General features: G+C 49.6%; 2 protein-coding genes across 2 annotated transcripts in view; one reads left to right on the top strand and one right to left on the bottom strand.

Moving 5' to 3' along the window:
* LOC140681478 (uncharacterized) overlaps positions 1 to 19952 on the top strand; it is a 90948-nt gene that overhangs the window by 63533 nt on the left and 7463 nt on the right. The gene's annotated exons all lie outside the window — the stretch shown is intronic.
* Positions 10774 to 11706, bottom strand: LOC140681488 (olfactory receptor 14I1-like). The gene has a single exon (XM_072921334.1). It carries the CDS (start codon positions 11704 to 11706, stop codon positions 10774 to 10776), a length of 933 nt encoding a protein of 310 aa, XP_072777435.1.

Genomic DNA, 19952 nt, shown 5'->3' with positions numbered 1-19952 from the left:
ATATTGTAGATTGTTGATTGAAGGATGCACAGAGGCAGTAAAATTTTTGTGTGAATAAACTGACAGAGGAGATGATATAAAATGGAGCAAAGAAGATGGTGAACAACTAAGAAAACTGAAGTTAAAACTAGCCCCAATATCAACTTTAAGCTTACCTTCACTAGCAAAACCCTTTCATCTGTACACAAATGAAGAAAAGGGGGTAGCTCATAGGGTTTTGTTTCAGGAGTGGGGAGGAGTAAAGAGACCCGTAGCTTATTTATCAAAGATGTGGGATCCAGTAAATCAAGGCTGGCCAGTGTGTGTTCAAGCTATAGCAGCTACTGCAATCCTGGTAGAGGAAAGTCATAAACTGCCTTTTGGAGGTAAATCAATTGTGTGCACACCTCATGCAGTATGAAATTTCTTCCGATTTGCATTGTGATTTTTATCTTGAAATACATAACTTACTGTACTCTAGGACTGAGAAACTAGTTTACAGCTGTGACATAGCAAAACCTGCCATTAATTTATTTTGAGTTGATGCAGGCTGTTCACTCAAGTGGTTCTCAGTGTGTAAAGTTAAACTAAAGGTAACACCAGCTGCTTGGTAGGTCAATGAGAAACATTTTTTCTTCCAGCCAGTCCTTATTCATGTACCCAAATGTGTTTTGCTTTCTTAGTTTTTTTGGTTTGTTTGTTTGTTATTTTTTCTGGAAGTGCTAACTACTTGCAGTGTATTTAGAACAGCAATTAAAGTTGTGCATACAAAACACTTGTAAAAAAATAGGGCTCATTTTTTCCCAGAATGGGAGGTGGCTACATATAGAAAAGAGAACCTATAAAGCGAGGTGAAGAAAAAAAGTTTCAGTATCTTCCAATGTAAACTGTTAATTTGTTACTTTCAGCATCACTGTGGGTGTGTGACACACTCATATGAAAAAGATGGTGAGGGAGATCTCTGCTTACTATAGTTTCCTATTTCTTGAATGAGTTAGAGAGCTGTGAGGAAGCTTTGGGCTCCCTGTGTGGATTACCCAGGCCTGCAGGGAGGGCTTGGCCATGATTCCCTCTGTGCTGCAGGCAGCCCTGCAGCGTGGCAGCAGTGGCTTCTTGCCTCTGGTGAGTTTGCAGGCAGGGTGCTCCAGCACTGCAGTGCTCAGGGGCAGTTTCCTATTATGACATTAAGGCTTGAAGTCAGGAGCGCCTTTTCCCACCCAGTTATTGTTTGTACCACAGGAACCTCTTTAGAGAGTGTTTCCTGGCAGTCAAAAAGAGAGTATTGCAGAGAAAAATTCTTCACTTGCTGTCCTCCCCCTGCCCTCAACTCTATTCATATTTTGTCCATTCCCTCTCCAAAATACAGATTTGTAAAACTCATGCTCTGTGTCCTCAGATGCCCTTCCCAAATCAAACCTTGGCTTTGTTTCAAATTGCATTGCACTAACTAGCATTGCCTTAAATTTGTTTTGGTGCAGGCAGGGTCACTTTGGAAGTAAGTTGTAGTTTACTTTGTTCCTGCAACCTTTTCAAGCTTGTGAATGGAAAAATTGTGATAGCAAAATAAGTCTTTATTTTGGCACTGTCAGCTGTGAGTGGCTGGTAGCCTTGGTGGAGGGTGCCGTGAATTACAGGCCTGCAGAACACGCATAACAAAAGTAATTTACTTTGTAAGGAAGGTGAAAAAGGGGGGAGAGGTGATTGGCAGACTCACCTCTCCAGGATGTAGGATTAATGTTAGAAAGTGGACTGATATTGGAATGTGGCTGCTGAAATGTGAAGAGAGAAAAAGAAAGAGAAAGAGAGAGAAAGGGAGAGAGAGAGAGAGAAAGAGAGCGAAGGGGAGAGCGAAATACATCCCCAAGGTCCCCTCAGCCACAGCTATCTGTAAGTTCTCCCCCATTCCTGCTAGGCAGAGTGACAACAAGGAGGGGGGGAAGTGGGGAAGGACAGAGTTAAACCCAAGGCTGTGAACAGGACCACCAGTAGAGATAAGATCAAGGCAGAGATTGTGACTCTCACAAAGTGGTTTATTGTCTTAAGCAAGATTTCTTTTTTCTTTCTGATTGCTGTTGTTAAGAAGAGAAGGCTTTTGTTCTGAAGACTAAAAGTCTGTAAGACTAAAACAGTTAAATGTTACCCAAAAAGTAAAAGGCAAGAGATGTGATACATCTCATGTTAAAATTGGCCTGGTCTTTTTTATTTAACTAATTATAGCTCACAGGAAGAAGAATTGGTCTCTGCAGCTATTAACACAGCTGGATACAAGAAGAAGAAGTGGCTGTAGAAAAAGAGTTTAGTTAAACTCAGAAAGTTTTAAAGAAAACTAATGGTAAAAGTTCATGCAGTATTGTTTTTCTTTTAACACTGTGTTATTAAGAAATCCTTTCCAGGTACCATTAAAGCAGCAATCCAAACCACGGAAAGAGGGTGAATTCATGCCAGCAAAACCAAAGGACTTGTGAAGAAACTTGAGGAATGGACTATCACATCTAAACTGGGTGATACCAAATTGACTTCCAACCAGGACTGGGTGGTAATGGTTTGGGAAGACCCAAATGATCCAAGGCAGGTACAAAGAATAACACCTCACTGAGAAATAAGGCAAAGCTTGCATCACTGGTTCTAAGCCCGGCCTGAATAAACCCTGAGACACCTCCGACACCTCCTTGGCAGAGGAACACTGCCACTTCAAACAGGAGGATCGGGAGTGTTTCAGTCAGAGTTCTTATAGCCTGGCCTCAGCCTGTGGCTTGTACAGGGAAGAAGGGAAATTGCCATCAGTACTGTACTGTATATTTTATGTGATTCATCCTCATATTGGACATGCCAGCTGGGCTATAAATGAATGTTTAAATTATGAGAATAATTGGCATTGTAGTTCACAAAATCTATGTTCTCGTTGCAAGAAGTATTGAGTACTGAATCAATCCCCTATACAGAAAGAACTCAAAAACTGAAGTAATAACTTTGTTTTGTGGATGGGAATTTATTAGTGCCTGTTGAGTGAGAGATACCTGAGGAATGATGGGAAGCCACAGTTAAGGAGTGTCGAAAAGGACTTGCCTAAAAAAATGAGTAAAAAGGAGTGACAAGGGAAACAGAGGGCAAGCCTGGACTGAGCACTGTACTCACCACCGAGAAGATCACACGTACCTGCTGTGGGAAGCAACCCCGCAGGCAGGGGAGGTGGGAGTATAAGCCATGCCAGACCTCTGTCATTCCTGTTTCTGTCTCTCATTTGTTGTCTTTTCCCTTCTGAGACACCAGCAAGATCGTGTCCCAAATGCTACAGAAAGTATTACACGGAAAGGAACCAAAGTTCCTTTTTGTTACACACACCCATGTCAACAGCCACAGACCCACCCAAACTGAGTACCTGCAGGCAAAATGGGGGAAAATATTGGATTACAAGGAACTTAGGAAAAAGTAGTAATACTTGGGGCATGGAATGTCCAAAAGGAGAGAGATGGATTTGTTTTATATTTGATCTTAGACATATAGTCCAAGATTCGGTAAAAAATCAATTAGTAAACAAAAAGGTGAAACCAGCACAGCAATCTAGCTCTGTATTAACCCCAAATTATATACTGCATCGCATTATAGGACTCCAAGCAGTTATAGAGGAGATAACAAACAAAGCTGCTCAGGCACTGGAATGAATATTGAGTCAGCAAAGCCAAACTATAACTGCAGTGTATTAAAATAGGTTGGCTTTACGGTATTTATTGGCTAAAGAATGGGGTGTACAGATTGTTGAAAATAGATGGCAATGAGGACGTCATCCTGGAAAAAACAAAGGATATCAGAAAAAATTATGACCCTGGTATCAGTCCAAATCAAACCAAAGGGAAAATAATGTTAAAAACTAACAGGTGGGGTAATGTATTAAGAATGGGATGGTGGAAGAAATTAGGATTCTTCCTTTTATGTGTTACAAGTGTTTTGATATTTCTTCTTTGTTTAATCCCATGTTTTAGCTGATTACCAACAGAGTCCAAAGAATGCAAAAGGATAAGAAATATTGCTCAAGCCAAATGATTTATAAAGAATAAAAGGAGGGATTGTGACAAATGCATATTTATGATTGGCTTTTCGCAAGTGTTACAATGAATATTATATGTGTCATGTTAGGAAGTTATGCTGTATTAATTCTCTTACATATTGTGTTAAGCGTAGTTTTAGGTTACAACATAATATTAAAATAGAGACTATGTACATGGGGGGAGTTTTCTTTTTAAGAATGAGATACTTGCTTCGAGGAACACCTCAGTCTTCCAAAGGAGATGAATTTATGGCTTCTTATCAGAAGAAGTTAATTTCTTCAGGCCTTGCTCAGACTCCAGGACGCCAGAGGATTAAAGGAAACAGCTGACGAACAACAGAAAGAGTTTCTTGTTTAGAATAGAATGTATGCATAACCATGAAGGATGTATGAATATGCAACAAGTGTATTGGTTTACGGGTGATTCCTTTATTCACAAGTCATGCTTTTCCTGACTTTGTGTCCAAGAGCATCCGGACGTCCATAATTCTTTGCTTTTTATTGTCTTGTAATTGTCCTAACTCTAAACTTTATTACTCTATTATTTTTATAACCATTTTATTATTATCAAACTTTTAAAATTTTAAAAACCAAGTAGTTGTTGTTTTTCACACCCATGAACCTGCAGAGGGATCTCTGCAGCCCTAATGTTATATGTTATGGAATTATTCGTGATTATGTAAAATATACATTAATAAGTTGTGCTTGTACAAAAAGGTTCTTAAAGGTTTAAAAGACCACAAGCTGCAGCCTTGCAAAGATTGCAAAACCACAGATTGCAGGAGAAAGAAAATCCTAGTTTACAAACGAAAATTTCGACCATACCCGCCGGAATTGCGCACAAAAATTCGGGAATTTCGCCCAGAGCTGCCCGAATCCCGGCGGGGGCGGGTCCCGGCCCCTCGCAGCCCTCACCTGCACAGGTCTTACACTGCATGCTGAGCAACACATTTGATTTGCTTTCTCTTTGCTCTGTTTTTTGGGTTGTTTTTTTTTTTTAAGAGCTAACACCAGTGGGTCAGAAGGAACTCTGAACCCAGTGACTCTGACATTTTGGGTGATTCTTGGAGGTGAAAAAACTTATTACCATACAAGACCTCACCTTATTTGCTTTCCTGTCTTAAAACAGCATTGGTTGCAATAAGGTGTTATAAATCCTTTAGTTTTCTGAGCTGCCCTTATTGGAGGCTTTCTGGGAACCTCTTTGCTTTGCTTAGTTTTTATTGCTTATACTATTTTGTTTCTACCCAAGCCTCATGGTCTTTTTTCAGTTTTTCTCACACACAGACTTTCCAGGTCGCAGGTATGAGATGCGATCATTTACACATAAGCTTTAAGATCTCAGGTTCTGAATTGGCTTGATTAGGAGCCTTCAATTTACACTTGGGACATAGAACTCACAAATTCTGCATTATAATAGTACTCATACAAGGTGCCAGCCTCTTAATGCAGCAAAAAATCCCGGGAATTGCCTGCAGGCTATTCCGTTTATCACTTTGGCACTTTTTCTTTATTTAACCCCTCTTTTACAAAATCTCAGTCTTTTCTCGTTCTCTTCTCGCACAATCTAATTAAAGCATTGTTTCTACTGACACTTATTTGGTTGACCTGCAAAAGGCTGTGCCTGTTACAGCAAAAACTCTGATATGCCCACAAACACAGAACCCTGTCCTTATCTCAAATTCAAGGAGAGTCAGGGCTTAAGTTGTTGTGAGGGAGGAATTCTTGGAATTCCTTTGATTTATTTTGCTACAGTTAAACATAAATCATTATAGTGTAGCTCTTCTGCGTAAAATGCTACACTTGTTGCAAAAAAAATCTTAAAATCTCTATAAATGCAACTATATAATCTCGAGAATTAAAATACTATAATGTGGGGGAAGAATCACACAAACTCACTGGGAAACTCACTGGAGGTATCTCTTAAAGTGTCCCCTTTTCTCAACACAGCACAGCATAACAGCACACAGTAAAATTCCAGGAATCCAAGCCCGAACCATTGGGGCAGAGGAACCCCCCCAGTTCGTCTAGCCACTGTTCAAATGCACACAAATCACCGCCTTTAAACACAGTGAACGCCCTCAGCCCCGTTTCTCCGCTTGTTTCCCTTCCCCGCGGGCACTCAGGCCCAGGAGCGAGGCCGGGCCCTGCCGGCTCTGAGGGACTGCCCAGCAGTGCTGCTCTGGCACCCCAGGGCCCTCTCAGTCCGTCCCTTTATCGCACACCAGCGCTCCTTGGCTGTCTCCGCAGGTGGCAAGCGAGGCAGAGCGGAGCCCCTCCAGGGAAATTCCCCGGGTGTGCCAAGGAGGTCTGTTCTACCCCCTGCCCCTGCGAGGACAGAAAATCTCCTGCCTGACTCGCCATAATGAAACACGGATGAAAATCAAACCCTACAATTTTAATAAAGATTTGTAGGGAATGGGTATGTTTATTTATAGCGCTGTGGACGTATGTCAGGGCTTACTGCCCTTTAATGGACATGCGTCCACAGCGTTATAAATAAGCATACCCATTCTCTACAAATCTTTATTAAAATTGTAGGGTTTAATTTTTCATCAGTGTTTCACTCCCCAGGAGCAGGAAAATCCCCATTCCCTGTTTCCTTGTGGCTGCAGCCTGGAACATCCACTCAGAATGATGAACTTTCTGACAGCCCTGCTGAATGACACCAGGACAAGGTTGGTGAGAAAGGGAGGAAAATGTGTTTTGATAGGAAATTACAAAATTATTTCTTTCTGTCGCATTAATTTTTACTTCATTGCAGTTCTGTTTTCACAGTGCCACCTTCTCAGCTGATTGTGTTTGTGTCCTCCTTTCTCTCCGGCCCCTCTTTGCCTGCTCTGTTTCTCTCTCAGTGTTTCCCTTGATCCAGGGCAGCTCCCACCAAAGGCCCTGCCCTGATTTCATTCCCAATCCATGAGCTGCAACAACACAGGGATGAAGTTATGAAGGCTGGCAGTGAAATGTCACTGTAGGATCCTGCTGCAGCACCCCCTGCCCCGCCAGCATCGCCCCAGCCCCGAGCCGCAGGGCAGGGGGAGGCCGAGCTCACCCCGGCTCTATCGAGGGGTCTCCGGGAGGATTTTTCTGGAGAGCGCTCGGAGCCGGCAGATGCCGAGCCCCGGATCCCTCCGGGCTCCCCAAGAGGAGCTTTTTCGGGGGGAGAGGAGCTGTGATCGCCCCTCGGAGGGTCCGGGGGGACCACGCGGGGCTGGCCCGGCGCTGACAGGGCGGGACATTGGTTTTGGGGATCCCCGTGAGAGCCGGGGCTGCGGAACGTGGGACCCCCGGGGCGGCAGAGGGGAAGGGGCGGTACCGGAGCTGGGGGACCCCCGGCAGCCGGAGATGAGGCGGGGACGGGACCCCTGAGCCTGGCAGGGCCTGTCCTGGGGTGACCTCACGATGCTCGTACCCCCATTGGTCCGTTTGGCCCCGAAATGAGTTCTGCACCTTCAGGGCTGGTTCTGAGAGCGAAGAGGGGGAGGAAGAAGCGCGCAGTTTGTTTTCAGGAGCTGCACTCACCCCTCCACATTCCGGCTCCTGGGCTGCTGAGATGCCTTAAGGAGCTGGGACAGAGGCCAGACGGAGCCAAGAGGAATAAAGAGGATATTTATTGAAGTGCCTTCAAAGGCCACACCCCGGCAGTACCGGAGCCACGGTCGGGGCTCTGCCCGGATGGCTCCGAGATGGAAGCAAAAGAGGGCTTGGTCATGAGATCTCACATTTTTATAAGTGTTAGTCCATTTGCATACAGGATTTAACGGCCCAGTTAATAGCTTCCAATTATGAAGTTTTATTCTCCTTGCTTGCCTGCCTTATGATTTTCCTGTTGTTTGTGCTTTGGGCCTGAAGTTTGAAGAGATTGTCCTTGACTCTCCAGCTAGAACAGGATTGTTTTGTCTTCACCACCCTGTGAGAAGATCCCAGGAACACTTAATATAAAGCTAGAAGCTGCACACCAAAACAGAACAGAAAAACTTAAACCTGAGGTATCAGTTGTCTGCCAACAGACAGCAGGACAGAGCTCTCCTTTGCTTTTAGTTAGTTTTTAGCTCGCTGAGGCAGAGAAGTTCCCTGGGCTGTGGTTTTTCTTTTTCTTTGGAGCTGTTTAAACCTGCTCTGGACTGAACACCAGAAGAGCACCGGCAGCTCACACCTGTGGCCCACCGGGCTGGGCCTGGGCCATGGAGGGACTGATCAGAGCCTGAGTGAGCCGAGCTGCAGCCCACGGAGGGACTTTCTGAGTTTGTTGTCTCTTTTGGAGCAACAACAGGTTTTATTGTTTGATATTGTTCATGTTTTGTGCTGGTGAATGCTTTGCCTAGTAAATAAACAGGTTTTTTCTACTTTTCGCAAGGAAATCTTTTCCCAAACTGGTGGGGGAGAGGCCGCTTGAATCTGCTTTCTAGAAAATCCCCTTTGAGGTTTTCTCCCAAATTTGCCCTAAACCAGGACAGGGTGGTGGGGAGAGGGGGGACCCCCAAGTGCCTGGACCGGGGGGAGGCTGGAGAGGGGGACCCTTGTACTGCAAAACCCCCCCAGCATCCCTAAGCAGGACCCTGGAGAAGGGGGATCCCCAGGACCCTCGAGGATCCCCAGCAGCCCTGACACCGGGGACACCAGAACCCCAGAGGGATGAGACTGGAAATGGGACACTCCTGGTGGCTTTTTTTGATTCACTCATGATTTTTGGAGTTTTTTATGGACACCAGGAGACATCTGGACATCTGGACTGCTGAATCGCACCCCAAAATTACTCGATTCCACTGCCTCTTAGGGTAAAATTGGGTTGGAAGGGGATTGGGCAATGCGGGATGCAAATCAGGAGGGGTGAGATGAGCATTGGGTGGAGCGAGATGGGTGGGAAGGGGATTGGGAGGTGTGAAATGGGGGAAGTACAGCTTGGGAAGGGATCTTGATGTCCAGGAGGGGTCGCATGGGTAGAGGTTGGCATTTGGGAGGTGGGGTGGGGTCTGGAATGAGACAGCCAAAGTTTGGGGGTGATTAAGATATGGGGAGCCCATTACTGGGTGAGTGTTTGAATAGTCTACATTCATGAGGAGATTCTGGGGTATCGCACATTCCTGAGGCAGTTTTGGGGCACTCCCCAGCTCTTGGGGGGTTTCCTGAGAGCAGCTCCATGGAGCCCCATGGCCAGGGGTGGTTGCCATGGGCCTGAACTCAGAGCTGTGCCAGAGTCCATTGCCTTGGTGCTGAGAGCAGAGAAATGATGAATGGCCCCAGACATCTCCAGTGTGTGTGTGTGGAGGCCTGTGAGCTTACTGGGGAGAGGGCAAAAGCGATCCCCTGGAGAAATGCACCTTAGGCTCTGGGCATTCCTCACAGCTCAGGGTGAGGACAGAAGCTTCCCCCATGGTGCTCTGCAGCACTGTGTTAATTTGTCCCAGTTCTGTCCCCATTGGCCCGTTGGCCTTTCCTACCCCTTTTACCCTGATATGTTCATGTTCTAGCAAGTTCTCCCTTCCCTATTTTCCCGTTGGTTTATGTGCCCACCTATCCACCCTGCCATTCCCTATTAGTCCCTTTCCCTGTGTACCACCCCTAAACCCTGAGATCCCTGACGCTCTCCTCCAGCCCCTCTTTTCCCGTATTTACACCCTAAACCCTCCTTTGTCTTTGTCTTTAACCCCCAGAGCCCTGGAGCGTCAGACCCTGATAAACCCTCGTTGGAGCTCCATGCCTGGGCCCTCCCGTGTCCTCCCTGCCGAGCTGCTCCGTGTGTGTGTGTGTGTGCTGGGCTCCCGTGGCTCTGCCCGTTAGCACAAAACACTCCCAGGGAAAGTTGTGCCCGCCACCACCACAGACTGACAGTGTCCCTGGGGACCAAGAGGCCACTGTGACACTGAGGGACCAAGGAGAGCACTGCTGCCCTGCCAGGCCTCATGGAACCAAGGATCCACTGTGACACTGCAGGGCCTTGGGGACCGCGGTGACATTGTGACACTGCAGGGCCCAAGGATCCAAGGGACTTTGTGACACCAAGGGGTCCCATGGAACCAAAGGGACATTGTGACACTGAGGGGCCTCATGGAGTCATGGACACCATTGGGACACTCTGGGGCCTCATGGAACCCTGGTGACACCAAGTTGTCTGGGAGTGTTGATCTGCTGGAGGGTAGGAGGGCTCTGCACAGGGACTGGACAGGCTGGATCAGGGCTCAAATCCAACAAGGTGAGGTTTAACAAGTCCAAGTGCTGGGTCCTGCACTTTGGCCACAACAACCCCTGCAGTGCTACAGGCTGGGGACAGAGGGGCTGGACAGCAGCCAGGCAGAAAGGGACCTGCAGGGACTGATGGACAGCAGGCTGGACATGAGCCAGCCGTGTGCCCAGGTGGCCAAGAAGGCCAATGGCTCCTGGCCTGGGTCAGGAATGGTGTGGCCAGCAGGAGCAGAGCTGCTGTGCCAGCACTGATCTGCCCCCAGCTCTGCACACAGACATTGCTGCTGCAGCTCCAGAGAAGGCAACAAAAGGACATCTCTGCAGAAAACTTTGCTGGGACATCCTTTAGTTCCTTGAAAGCCACCGAGAGCGCAGCCCCTCATTGACAGTCTGTGGGCACAGGGAAGGTGAAGAGAAACAAAATGAGAAATGGCACAATGACATTTCTTTCTAATGTGGAAAACATTAAAATGTAAAACAAAGAAAAAGAACCTTCAAAACTAAACCAACAAGAAGTATCAAAGATGACTTTTATTACAAGTGATTTGTAGAAATTTGCCAGCAGTTTAATGTTCCTGAAAGCATCCAGTCATCAGTCTCCACACTGCAGCCTTGAGCTCCTGGTTCCTCAGGCTGTAGATGAGGGGGTTCAGGGCTGGAGGCACCACCGAGTACAGAACTGACAGGGCCAGATCCAGGGATGGGGAGGAGATAGAGGGGGGTTTCAGATGAGCAAACATAATAGTGCTGAGGAACAAGGAGAGCACAGCCAGGTGAGGGAGGCAGGTGGAAAAGGCTTTGTGCCGTCCCTGCTCAGAGGGGATCCTCAGCACAGCCCTGAAGATCTGCACATAGGAGAAAACAATGAACACAAAACAACCAGATACCAAACAGGCACTAATAGCAAGAAGCCCCAGTTCCCTGAGATAGGAATTGGAGCAGGAGATCTTGAGGATCTGGGGGATTTCACAGAAGAACTGGCCCAGGGCATTGTCCTGGCACTGGGGTAGGGAAAATGTATTGGCTGTGTGCAGCAGAGCATTGAGAAAGGCACTGGCCCAGGCAGCTGCTGCCATGTGGGCACAAGCTCTGCTGCCCAGGAGGGTCCCGTAGTGCAGGGGTTTGCAGATGGACACGTAGCGGTCGTAGCACATGATAGTCAGGAGGCAAAACTCTGCTGAGATGAAGAAGAGAAAGAAAAAGAGCTGTGCAGCACATCCTGAGTAGGAGATGTTCCTGGTGTCCCAGAGGGAATTGTGCATGGCTTTGGGGACAGTGGTGCAGATGGAGCCCAGGTCGCTGAGGGCCAGGTTGAGCAGGAAGAAGAACATGGGCGTGTGCAGGTGGTGGCCGCAGGCTACGGCGCTGATGATGAGGCCGTTGCCCAGGAGGGCAGCCAGGGAGATGCCCAGGAAGAGGCAGAAGTGCAGGAGCTGCAGCTGCCGCGTGTCTGCCAGTGCCAGCAGGAGGAAGTGGCTGATGGAGCTGCTGCTGGACATTTGCTGTGGCTGCACATGGGCACCTGGTCATGGAAAAAGGACAGTGAAGAGTTAGAGGAGATACCTGTAACCAAAATCAAGGCCATTTCCCACACACCCTCCTCTGGAGCACACTCAGACACAATTTTGTGTTTAAGAGTTATGTGGTTTTTGTTATAAGCTCCGCAATATTTTTCCTAGTAGTCTTGGATATCAAAATCTTTGTATTTCTGCTTCCCCCAGGGAGAACAGAGTAATTTCTGTTAGGCAAAGTGCTGAGAGAAAAATGAGGGGAGATGGTCTGTCATTCTGACCTGTTCAGAGTTTCTCTGGGCTCTAACCTTTCTCAGGTGGAGGGTGATCACCTTCCCACGCTTCCCCTAAAATGTTACCAGGCACTGCTGAGAGCAGATGGATCCACCCCAGCCCATTTGTAGCCAAGGACTCACGTTGCTCATTTCACAAACCCAGCAGCATTGTCAGTGCCACAACACATCTTCCTTTCCCCATCAATCTTATAACTCAGAGATGCTCTAGGACAGGTTTGCTCCCTGGATTGAAGATATCAGCTTGGACTGAAATCTCAGGGAGAATTCCAAGTGTCCTTCTGATGGCACTGGATGAAGGGAGATGCAGCTCCTTCCCTGGCTGCACTGCCAGCATTGCCCAGAGCCGGGCACTGGGGACAGCTGTGTCACCCTGAGCCAGCTGTGCCCCCTGCCAGAGCCCCCAGTGCCGGGCAGCTGCTCCCAGCCCTGTGCTCTGCAGAGGGAACTGGGCCCGGGGCTGCAGAGCTGCCCCACGGCTCTGCTGCAGCTCTGCCTGCACAGGAGGGGCTGCACGCCTTGGAGCCCCGACCCTGAGGGCAGAGGCTTGGCTGGGGCACAGGAGGGAGGGGGCTTGTGCAGAGGGAAGGGCTGCACTGGAGGGGATCCTCTGGGCATCTCTAAACTCTCCCTGCCACAGCATTTCTGGGTTTTGTTTTCTCTCCTTCCCTGATCTTCTCTCTGCTTCCTGGAGATTTTCCTCCTGCAGGTGTTTCCCTGTGCCTGATCTCTCCGGGCCAGCACTCCCAGACCCCAAATCTCTGTGCACTCTCCTTGGCCTGACAGAACCCTGTCTGTTTGCAGGGCACTGGCTGGGGGCAGGTTCTGTTTGCAGCTTGGAGAAAGGACAGATCAGACTGAGCCTGATGGCTCCAGCAAACGTGGTGCTGCTGCTGTCCATGGGCAGAGTGGCTGAAAGCACATTAGGGATCTCCTGTGAACATATTGATCACTAAAAGTAACAGTTTGGATGTCTCAGGCACTTGTCAAAATTCATAATCAACCGTTAATATTTATCCCCCTTCCCTGCCATTTCCAATAGCAGGAAACTAAAATAAAGTCTTAGGACATTTCCACATTTTTATCAAAATTCTTGTCTTGGAAATATTCTATGACGGATCAGAACTGCTCACCATGTCAGAACTTCATAAGCATTTCGCCTACCCAGCACCAGAAATAATCAGAATTGTACTCACAGGGTCTGTGGGCATTGGGATGTTCCAGCTTTAGGAGATCTCTCCAGGAGCTGCAGCTGCATTGTCCTGCGGCCAGAGGTTCCTGTGCCAAGGGCTGGCAGTGATTCTGCCCCAGGCACTTCTCAGCCCCTTCCCAGCCCTGACTGATTGAAGCTCTCTGTGCCTCTGTGCTGTGCCCGGGCTGCCTGCAGGCAGTGCCCCAGCCCTGCTGGGCTGGGAGAAGAGCTGCTCAGCAAGAGAAATGTGCTTTTGAAGCTCTCCTTGGTTACCAGGATCACCCTCTGTGCCAGGAGCCAAGCCCAGCTCAGCAGCACAGACACAGCACAAGGACTTTAATGACCCTCTGGGGCTTTGTGCTCAGGCCCTGAACATCAGGCCCTGAGAGGGAGCTGCAGAAACCTCTCCAGAACTCCAAGTCACAATCCAACTCCAAAGTTTCTTGGACTTTTAATGGGTCCCACTGAGGGACACGACTGAGAAAGTGTCCCCAGGCCCCAGGCAGAGCAGAGAACTGGAGGCGCTGATGACAGGTGGGGACAAAGAGAAGCCAAGTCTTGGTGCCCTGGGGCACAGCAGGGTCTGTGCCACCAAGGGCTGTCAGGAGACACCTTGTCCTGAGGCCCTGGGGCCTCCTGGCACAGCCCCAGCCAGGCTGGGCACTGTCACCCCCTGGTCCTGCCCTCAGCATCCCCCCCTAGCCCACATCCCAGTGGCCTCAAGGATCTGCTGGAAGGAGTCCCTGGGGAGCCTTGGTCAGGAATGGCCCTGGGGGTTCCTTCATGCTCCCAGAAGTTAATTTCTTTTATTGTACTTGGTGTTTCCCTTTTGATACAGACTCTGTGAGAGGTTTGTGCAATCATGCCCCAATTCTCTGCTTTAACGAGTCCCTTGAGAGCTTTGTACTGACACTCACTGGGGCTCATTAATACTCTGAGATACTAAACTTTTTTCAGGTACTTTGGATTTTCCTTTCCACACTGAGAGGTTTTTGTGCCATTTTGAGTCTCCAATTCTCTCCTTCAAGGAGTCCATGAGGAGCCTGTGTTGGGGATGGACCTCAGTGGCACCCATTAATGCTTTGAGACAGTTTGGGGTTTTCTTCTGCCGTTGACTCCTGGAAAGGTTTGTGCAATCTCCTCTCAGGCCCTGAGGTTCCAGGGCTCAGCTCCAAATGCACCACGGGGCTCATTAGGTTCAGGCAACTCCTGACAAACCATGGCTCTGCCTTGATTTCCCTCTGGTCTGGGGCAGTTCATCAGGAAGTTTCTGTAGTAGTTTTGGTTCACCATTTTGGGATTTCTTGGGCAATATATCAATAAGTGTGGTGGGTTCAGTGCTGTCTAATTACCAGTGCACACACTAGAATATACTTACTCATTTCCTGCTCTTGAGCTAGGATTAGAAGAAAGGCAAAGTGGGCTCAAAACTTTTAAATGGTATCAAGAAAAGTTTCTTAAGAGTAACTAAATGACAGGGTAATAAGGATCAGAACAAAACTTTCAGAACACTTCCTTTCTCCATACAATCTGACAATGTAAAGAGACAAAATCTAAAATTTTCTGTCAGTTTTCTAACTCTAGAATAGTCTTTCTTCAGTTCACTTAGGGAAAGACCCTCCTCTTGTAAATGTTATGGAGACTTCTCCACAAGAAAACAGTTATCTCATGGCTTTTCTTTTCCATGAATAGCAGCCACTAGGAAAAATCTGCAATTGTGAAATCCCTCCCATTTTTTCACAGATTTTCCCACAGCTGTGTTTAGGGGACATGTCAATTTAAGTGGTATTAGTTTAAAGATGTGCTGTTTAAGAGCAAAGGTTCTCTTCATCTCTTTCTGAAATCATCTTAATCTCTGGGAATAGAGATCTTCTTCTTCTCTCCCTGAGGGCACAGGGTCTCATCACTCTGCTCTCTTTGTCTGTTCAAACACCTCATGGCATCAAGCTACTTCAATATTTCCTTACTTTAGCATGGAGGCCTTTGCTGAAACAAGTCATCTCCCCATATTTTTCAATGCCTTTTAGGGAAAAAGAGAGCCTGATGTATCAATGACATCCTTCTCCATAGCTTTAGCAGGGAATTTCAGCCCCAAGATCAAGGCATCTCCTCATCCCTTCCATCTGGGACTCAACTTCCTCTTCACTGACCTCGGTGTCTTCATGTTGCCCCTCTGTGTGCCTGCCCTGTGTCCTTTTCTCTCACTGGAGGGAGGATGGCAGCACTGGCAGAGTCAATATCTGCCCGGGGCCTGCAGATGGTTCCATGACCCCAGGCAGGCTTGGTGGCCAATTCTTATTTTTGCTGTGGTTCCTGGACATGAAGACCAGCTATTTTCCCCAGGAATGAAGGAATAGAGCGCCACTGTTTTAGGGGCAGATGAAAGGTGACCACTAGAGGACAAGGCCAGCCAAAGCTGCCAGGTATTGTTCTGAGAGATACCTTTACAAATTGCAACTTTTTTAGGGAAAGTACCACCAGGTCCTCACAGTATCACCATGGTCTCCATAGGAAGGGAAAAAGCGAGCCCCAGTGTTCCAGGGGCAGATGAGCTTCAGCCCCCAGAGGCCAAGGCCAGCCAGATCAGATGGTGCTGGCAGATTTTGTCCTTGGACATAGGGAATTTTAGAGGTGGAATACCAGTTTCAGACCTGGTTGCCTGGAGGTGAAGGACAGTTCTTTTACACAGGAAGAAAAGCATGGAACACCGGTGTTTCAGGGGCAGATGAAAGGCGGCCATCAGAGGCCAAGGGCAGCCAGACCTCTCTGTCCTGGTAGCTTTTGTCTGAAAGCAACCCTTGGATATAGGGTATTTGGAGGTGGAATCCCATTTTTGGCCATTTTTGCATAGATAAGAATGACAGTTCTTTTCCATTGGAAGGAAAGCACCGAGACCAAGTGTTTCAAAGGCAGGTGAGAGGCAGCCCCCATGGGTCCAAGGGCAGCCAGACCTGTCTGTCCTGGCTGATTTCACTTGGGAGCAATCCTTGCATGTACAGAGTTCTGGAGGTGGAATCGCGGTTTTAACCATGGGTGCCTGGACGGAAATTCTTTCCATTAGGAAGGAAAGCACAGAGCCCCAGTGTTTCAGAGGCACATGAGTGCCAGCCTTCAGGAGGCCAAGGCCAGCCAGATTGTGTTTCCTGGCATGAGTTTTCTGGGAGCTATCATTGGATATAGGGAATTCTGGAGGCAGATCCCAAATTTTTGTCATGGGTGCCTGGTTGAAGTGGATGTTTTTTCCCCATAATAAAGAAAAGCACATGGTCGCAGTATTTGAAAGGCAGATAAGAGGTGGCCCTTGGGTGGCCAAGGCATCGAGATCTGTCTCAGACCTGGCAGATTTCATCTGGGAACAATCTTCGTATATAAGGAAATTTGAAGGAATCCAAATTTTGGCCCTGGGTCCTTGGAGGAGAAGGACAGTTCTCTCCCATAGGAAGGAAAGCCCAGAGCCCCAGTGCTTCAGGGGAGATGAGAAGCAGCCCTTGACATGCCAAGGTCACCCGGACCTGTCAGGTGGTCTCCAGGAGGCCCAGCCAGCCAGAGCTGTTCCATGTTCCCTTGGTTCCATGGACCCCACAGTGTCACAATGGTGTCCTTAGCTCCATCAGGCCCTGGAGTGTCACAATGGCTTCGTGGTTCCACAAAGCCCTGATGTGTCACAATGGCCCCTGGGCTCCGTGTGCCCTCGCTGTGTCACAGCGGCTCCTCTGTGACACTGCGGCTGCACAAGGTCACCATGGACCCTTGGTTCCTTGGGGTCTCTGAGTTCACAATGGTCTCCTTGACTCCATGAGGCAGCACAGTGTCACCATGGCCCCTTGGTTCCATGAGGTTCCGTAGTGCCACCATGGTATCCTTGGACCCACATTGTCACAGCTGACCCATGGTTCCATGAGGTTCTGTAGTGTCACTGTAGCAGTCAGAGGCCCTGCAAGGCCTCCCTGGCGGTCACTCACCTAAGATAAGAAATGCCTAAGTCATGGTGACTGGACCAAAGAAGCCCCTCTTCCGCATTCAGACCCTTCTTATCTCTCTGTAAGGCTATTGGTCGTATTCTTCTCAACTCTGGTGACTGGACAATTTCCAACACCCCAGTACCCCATATAAACACCCATTTCTACCCAGTTTGGCAGAAGAGCTGTAACTGCATCCCTTCAGAGGAGCTGGCAATAAAGGACATCGCTGTGGAACCACATACAGCCTTTTCCTCTCTCTATCCCTGTGTGTCTGCCAGAGGCACTTGTGAGCACAGAGCGAAATCACTGAGAGCTGAACTCACAGAGCTGAAATCACTCCAGAGGTGCTCACTAAGTTGCCTGTGGCTGGGAGCTGAGCCGAGGGACCCAGACAGGCTGAGCCTGACAGCGCAGCGCTATCCGGACACCCACGGCAGCGGCAGCCCGGGGGTCAGATGGACCCCTGGGACCCCAGGCAGCATTAACCTGGAGTGACTGGGATCACAGAGGAACCATAAAGGAAGTTACTGCAATAATACTGGGACTATCTGGGAGTGACTGGAATCATACTGGGAGTGACTGGAATCATACTGGGTGACTTGGAGTGACTGGGACCTTACTGGGGGCAAATGGTACCGTAATGAGAGTGACTGGGTTCATACTGGGATCATACTGGGAAGGACTGGAACCATACTGGGACTGCCTGAAACTATTATAGGGGTGAATAGGAACACCTGGGAACATGCTGGGATCACGCAGGGATCACACTGGGAGTGACCGGGATGATACTGGGATCACACTGAGTGTAACTGGAAGTGAGTGGGACCATACTGGGGGTGACTGGGAGCCACAGGGCCCATGCTGGGAGTGGCCTGGGGGGAACTGGGGGAACTGGCCCAGCTGGGGCTCAGGGTTGTTCTCCCCCAGGGCTGCCCCGGGTCCTGCTGCCACCCCTGCCCCACAGAGCTGAGGGACAGGGCACAGCTGAGGGACAGGGCACAGCCAGGGAACACGGCCTGGCCGAGGGACACTGAGCCCCAGCACTTTGGGCTGTTGCCCTTGGGCTCCCAGCACAGGCCCAGGGGCAGAATCCCCTCCAGAAACTGTTGTTTGCTTTCAGCTCTGCTCTGGAACATTCCCCAGGAGCCCCTGCAGTGGCTGCAGCCCAGCCGAGTGCCCGGGGCCACCAAAGCCGCTCCGGCAGTGCCCTCCTGCCCCGGGCAGGGCACGGAACACCCAAGGAAAGGCTCGTGCTGGGCTCAGGGCAGGGACAGGGCACTCCCCTGGTGCTGCCACGGGCACAGCAGAGCCGGCCTGGGCAAAGGATTGGGATCAATGTTCCATGGAATCCCCGCAGGGATTACTTCTCATTGCACTGCTCTCATTGGATTGGTTATCAATTCCAATCATTTCCCCATGGAATTCCCATGGCAGTGGATTAGGGGGGAGATCCATCCATGAAATTCTCAGCTGACCGGGATGAGAGTGAGATCTGGCCATGGAAATTCCATGGCAATTCCTGCATTCCCAAGTCCCCCATTTCTGAATCCCCCATTCCCATAGGAATTGCCCTTCCCTTCCCACACCCACCTTTGTGCTCCAGAGCCTCCCGACCATATCTGATATATTTTGGGGGCCTTTCCACACAGGTGTGCCCCAGGTAATGCTTCATTTGCTCCACCATGATCCCTCTGGATTCCCAGCACCTCTGGGTGATCCAGGTGGCACCGCTGGACACTGCAAAGCTCCGAGATCCCAGCAGGAAGGAGATGAAATCCCAGCCCTCGTAGCCGTACTGGTGGGATCCATGGACGCTCTGTTGGACAGGAGGTCACAGCTGGAAACCCCCTGCACTGTGTGGAGACCTGGGAACGAGGAGAGAACAGACCCATGGAGTCGTGTCCCAGCCCCAGGGAGCCCCTTGAAGCTCCCTGGATTCCCATCCCAGCCCCACAGATCCCCCCCATCCCCAGAGATCCCATCCCAGCCCCTCAGAGTCCTCCATTCCCACAGATCCCAGCCCAGCCCCGGCTCCCTCCACTGCCCCTGCTCTGGTTGTACCGGCCCCATCTCCAGGTCACTGTCGGCCACGGGCCGGTTCCTGTCCTAGATCAGGGTCTGGCTGTCCCAAAATCCCAGCTCTGGCTGTCCCAAAATCCCAGCTCTGGCTGTCCCAATATCCCAGCTCTGGCTATCCCAATGTCCCAGCTCTGGCTATCCCAACATCCCAGCTCTGGCTATCGCAATATCCCAGCTCTGGCTGTCCCAATATCCCTGCTCTGGCTGTCCCAATATCCCAGCTCTGGCTATCCCAATATCCCAGCTCTGGCTGTCCCAATATCCCAGCTCTGGCTGTCCCAATGTCCCAGCTCTGGTTATCCCAATATCCCAGCTCTGGCTGTCCCAATGTCCCAGCTCTGTCTGTCCCAATATCCCAGCTCTGGTTATCCCAATATCCCAGCTCTGGCTATCCCAATATCCCAGCTCTGGCTATCCCAATATCCCAGCTCTGGCTGTCCCAATATCCCAGCTCTGGCTGTCCCAATATCCCAGCTCAGCTCCCGCCCCCATCCCCGGTGTCTGTGCCTCCATCCGGCCCCGCTCGCTGCCGCAGCGCTCGCAGAGGGTCCCGTCCACGTCCCCCACAGTCAAGGACTGGGGGACCCCCAGGCCAGGCTCCGACAGCACCGCTTCCAGGAACTGCGGGGAGTGGAGAACTGGGGGGACATGGAGATTTGGGGGAGCTGAGGGGGCTGAGAATTTGGGGATCCAGGGGGTCCACAGGCC

This window comes from Taeniopygia guttata, chromosome 36 (genome assembly GCF_048771995.1).
Source record: "Taeniopygia guttata chromosome 36, bTaeGut7.mat, whole genome shotgun sequence".
Taxonomy (NCBI): Eukaryota; Metazoa; Chordata; class Aves; order Passeriformes; family Estrildidae; genus Taeniopygia; species Taeniopygia guttata.
Note: the sequence above shows the minus strand (reverse complement) of the source record. Positions and strands in the feature narration are given on the sequence as shown.

Coding starts and splice junctions, on each gene's coding strand:
- LOC140681488 (XM_072921334.1), bottom strand. CDS start 11,706: ATGTCCAGCAGCAGCTCCATCAGCCACTTCCTCCTGCTGGCACTGGCA.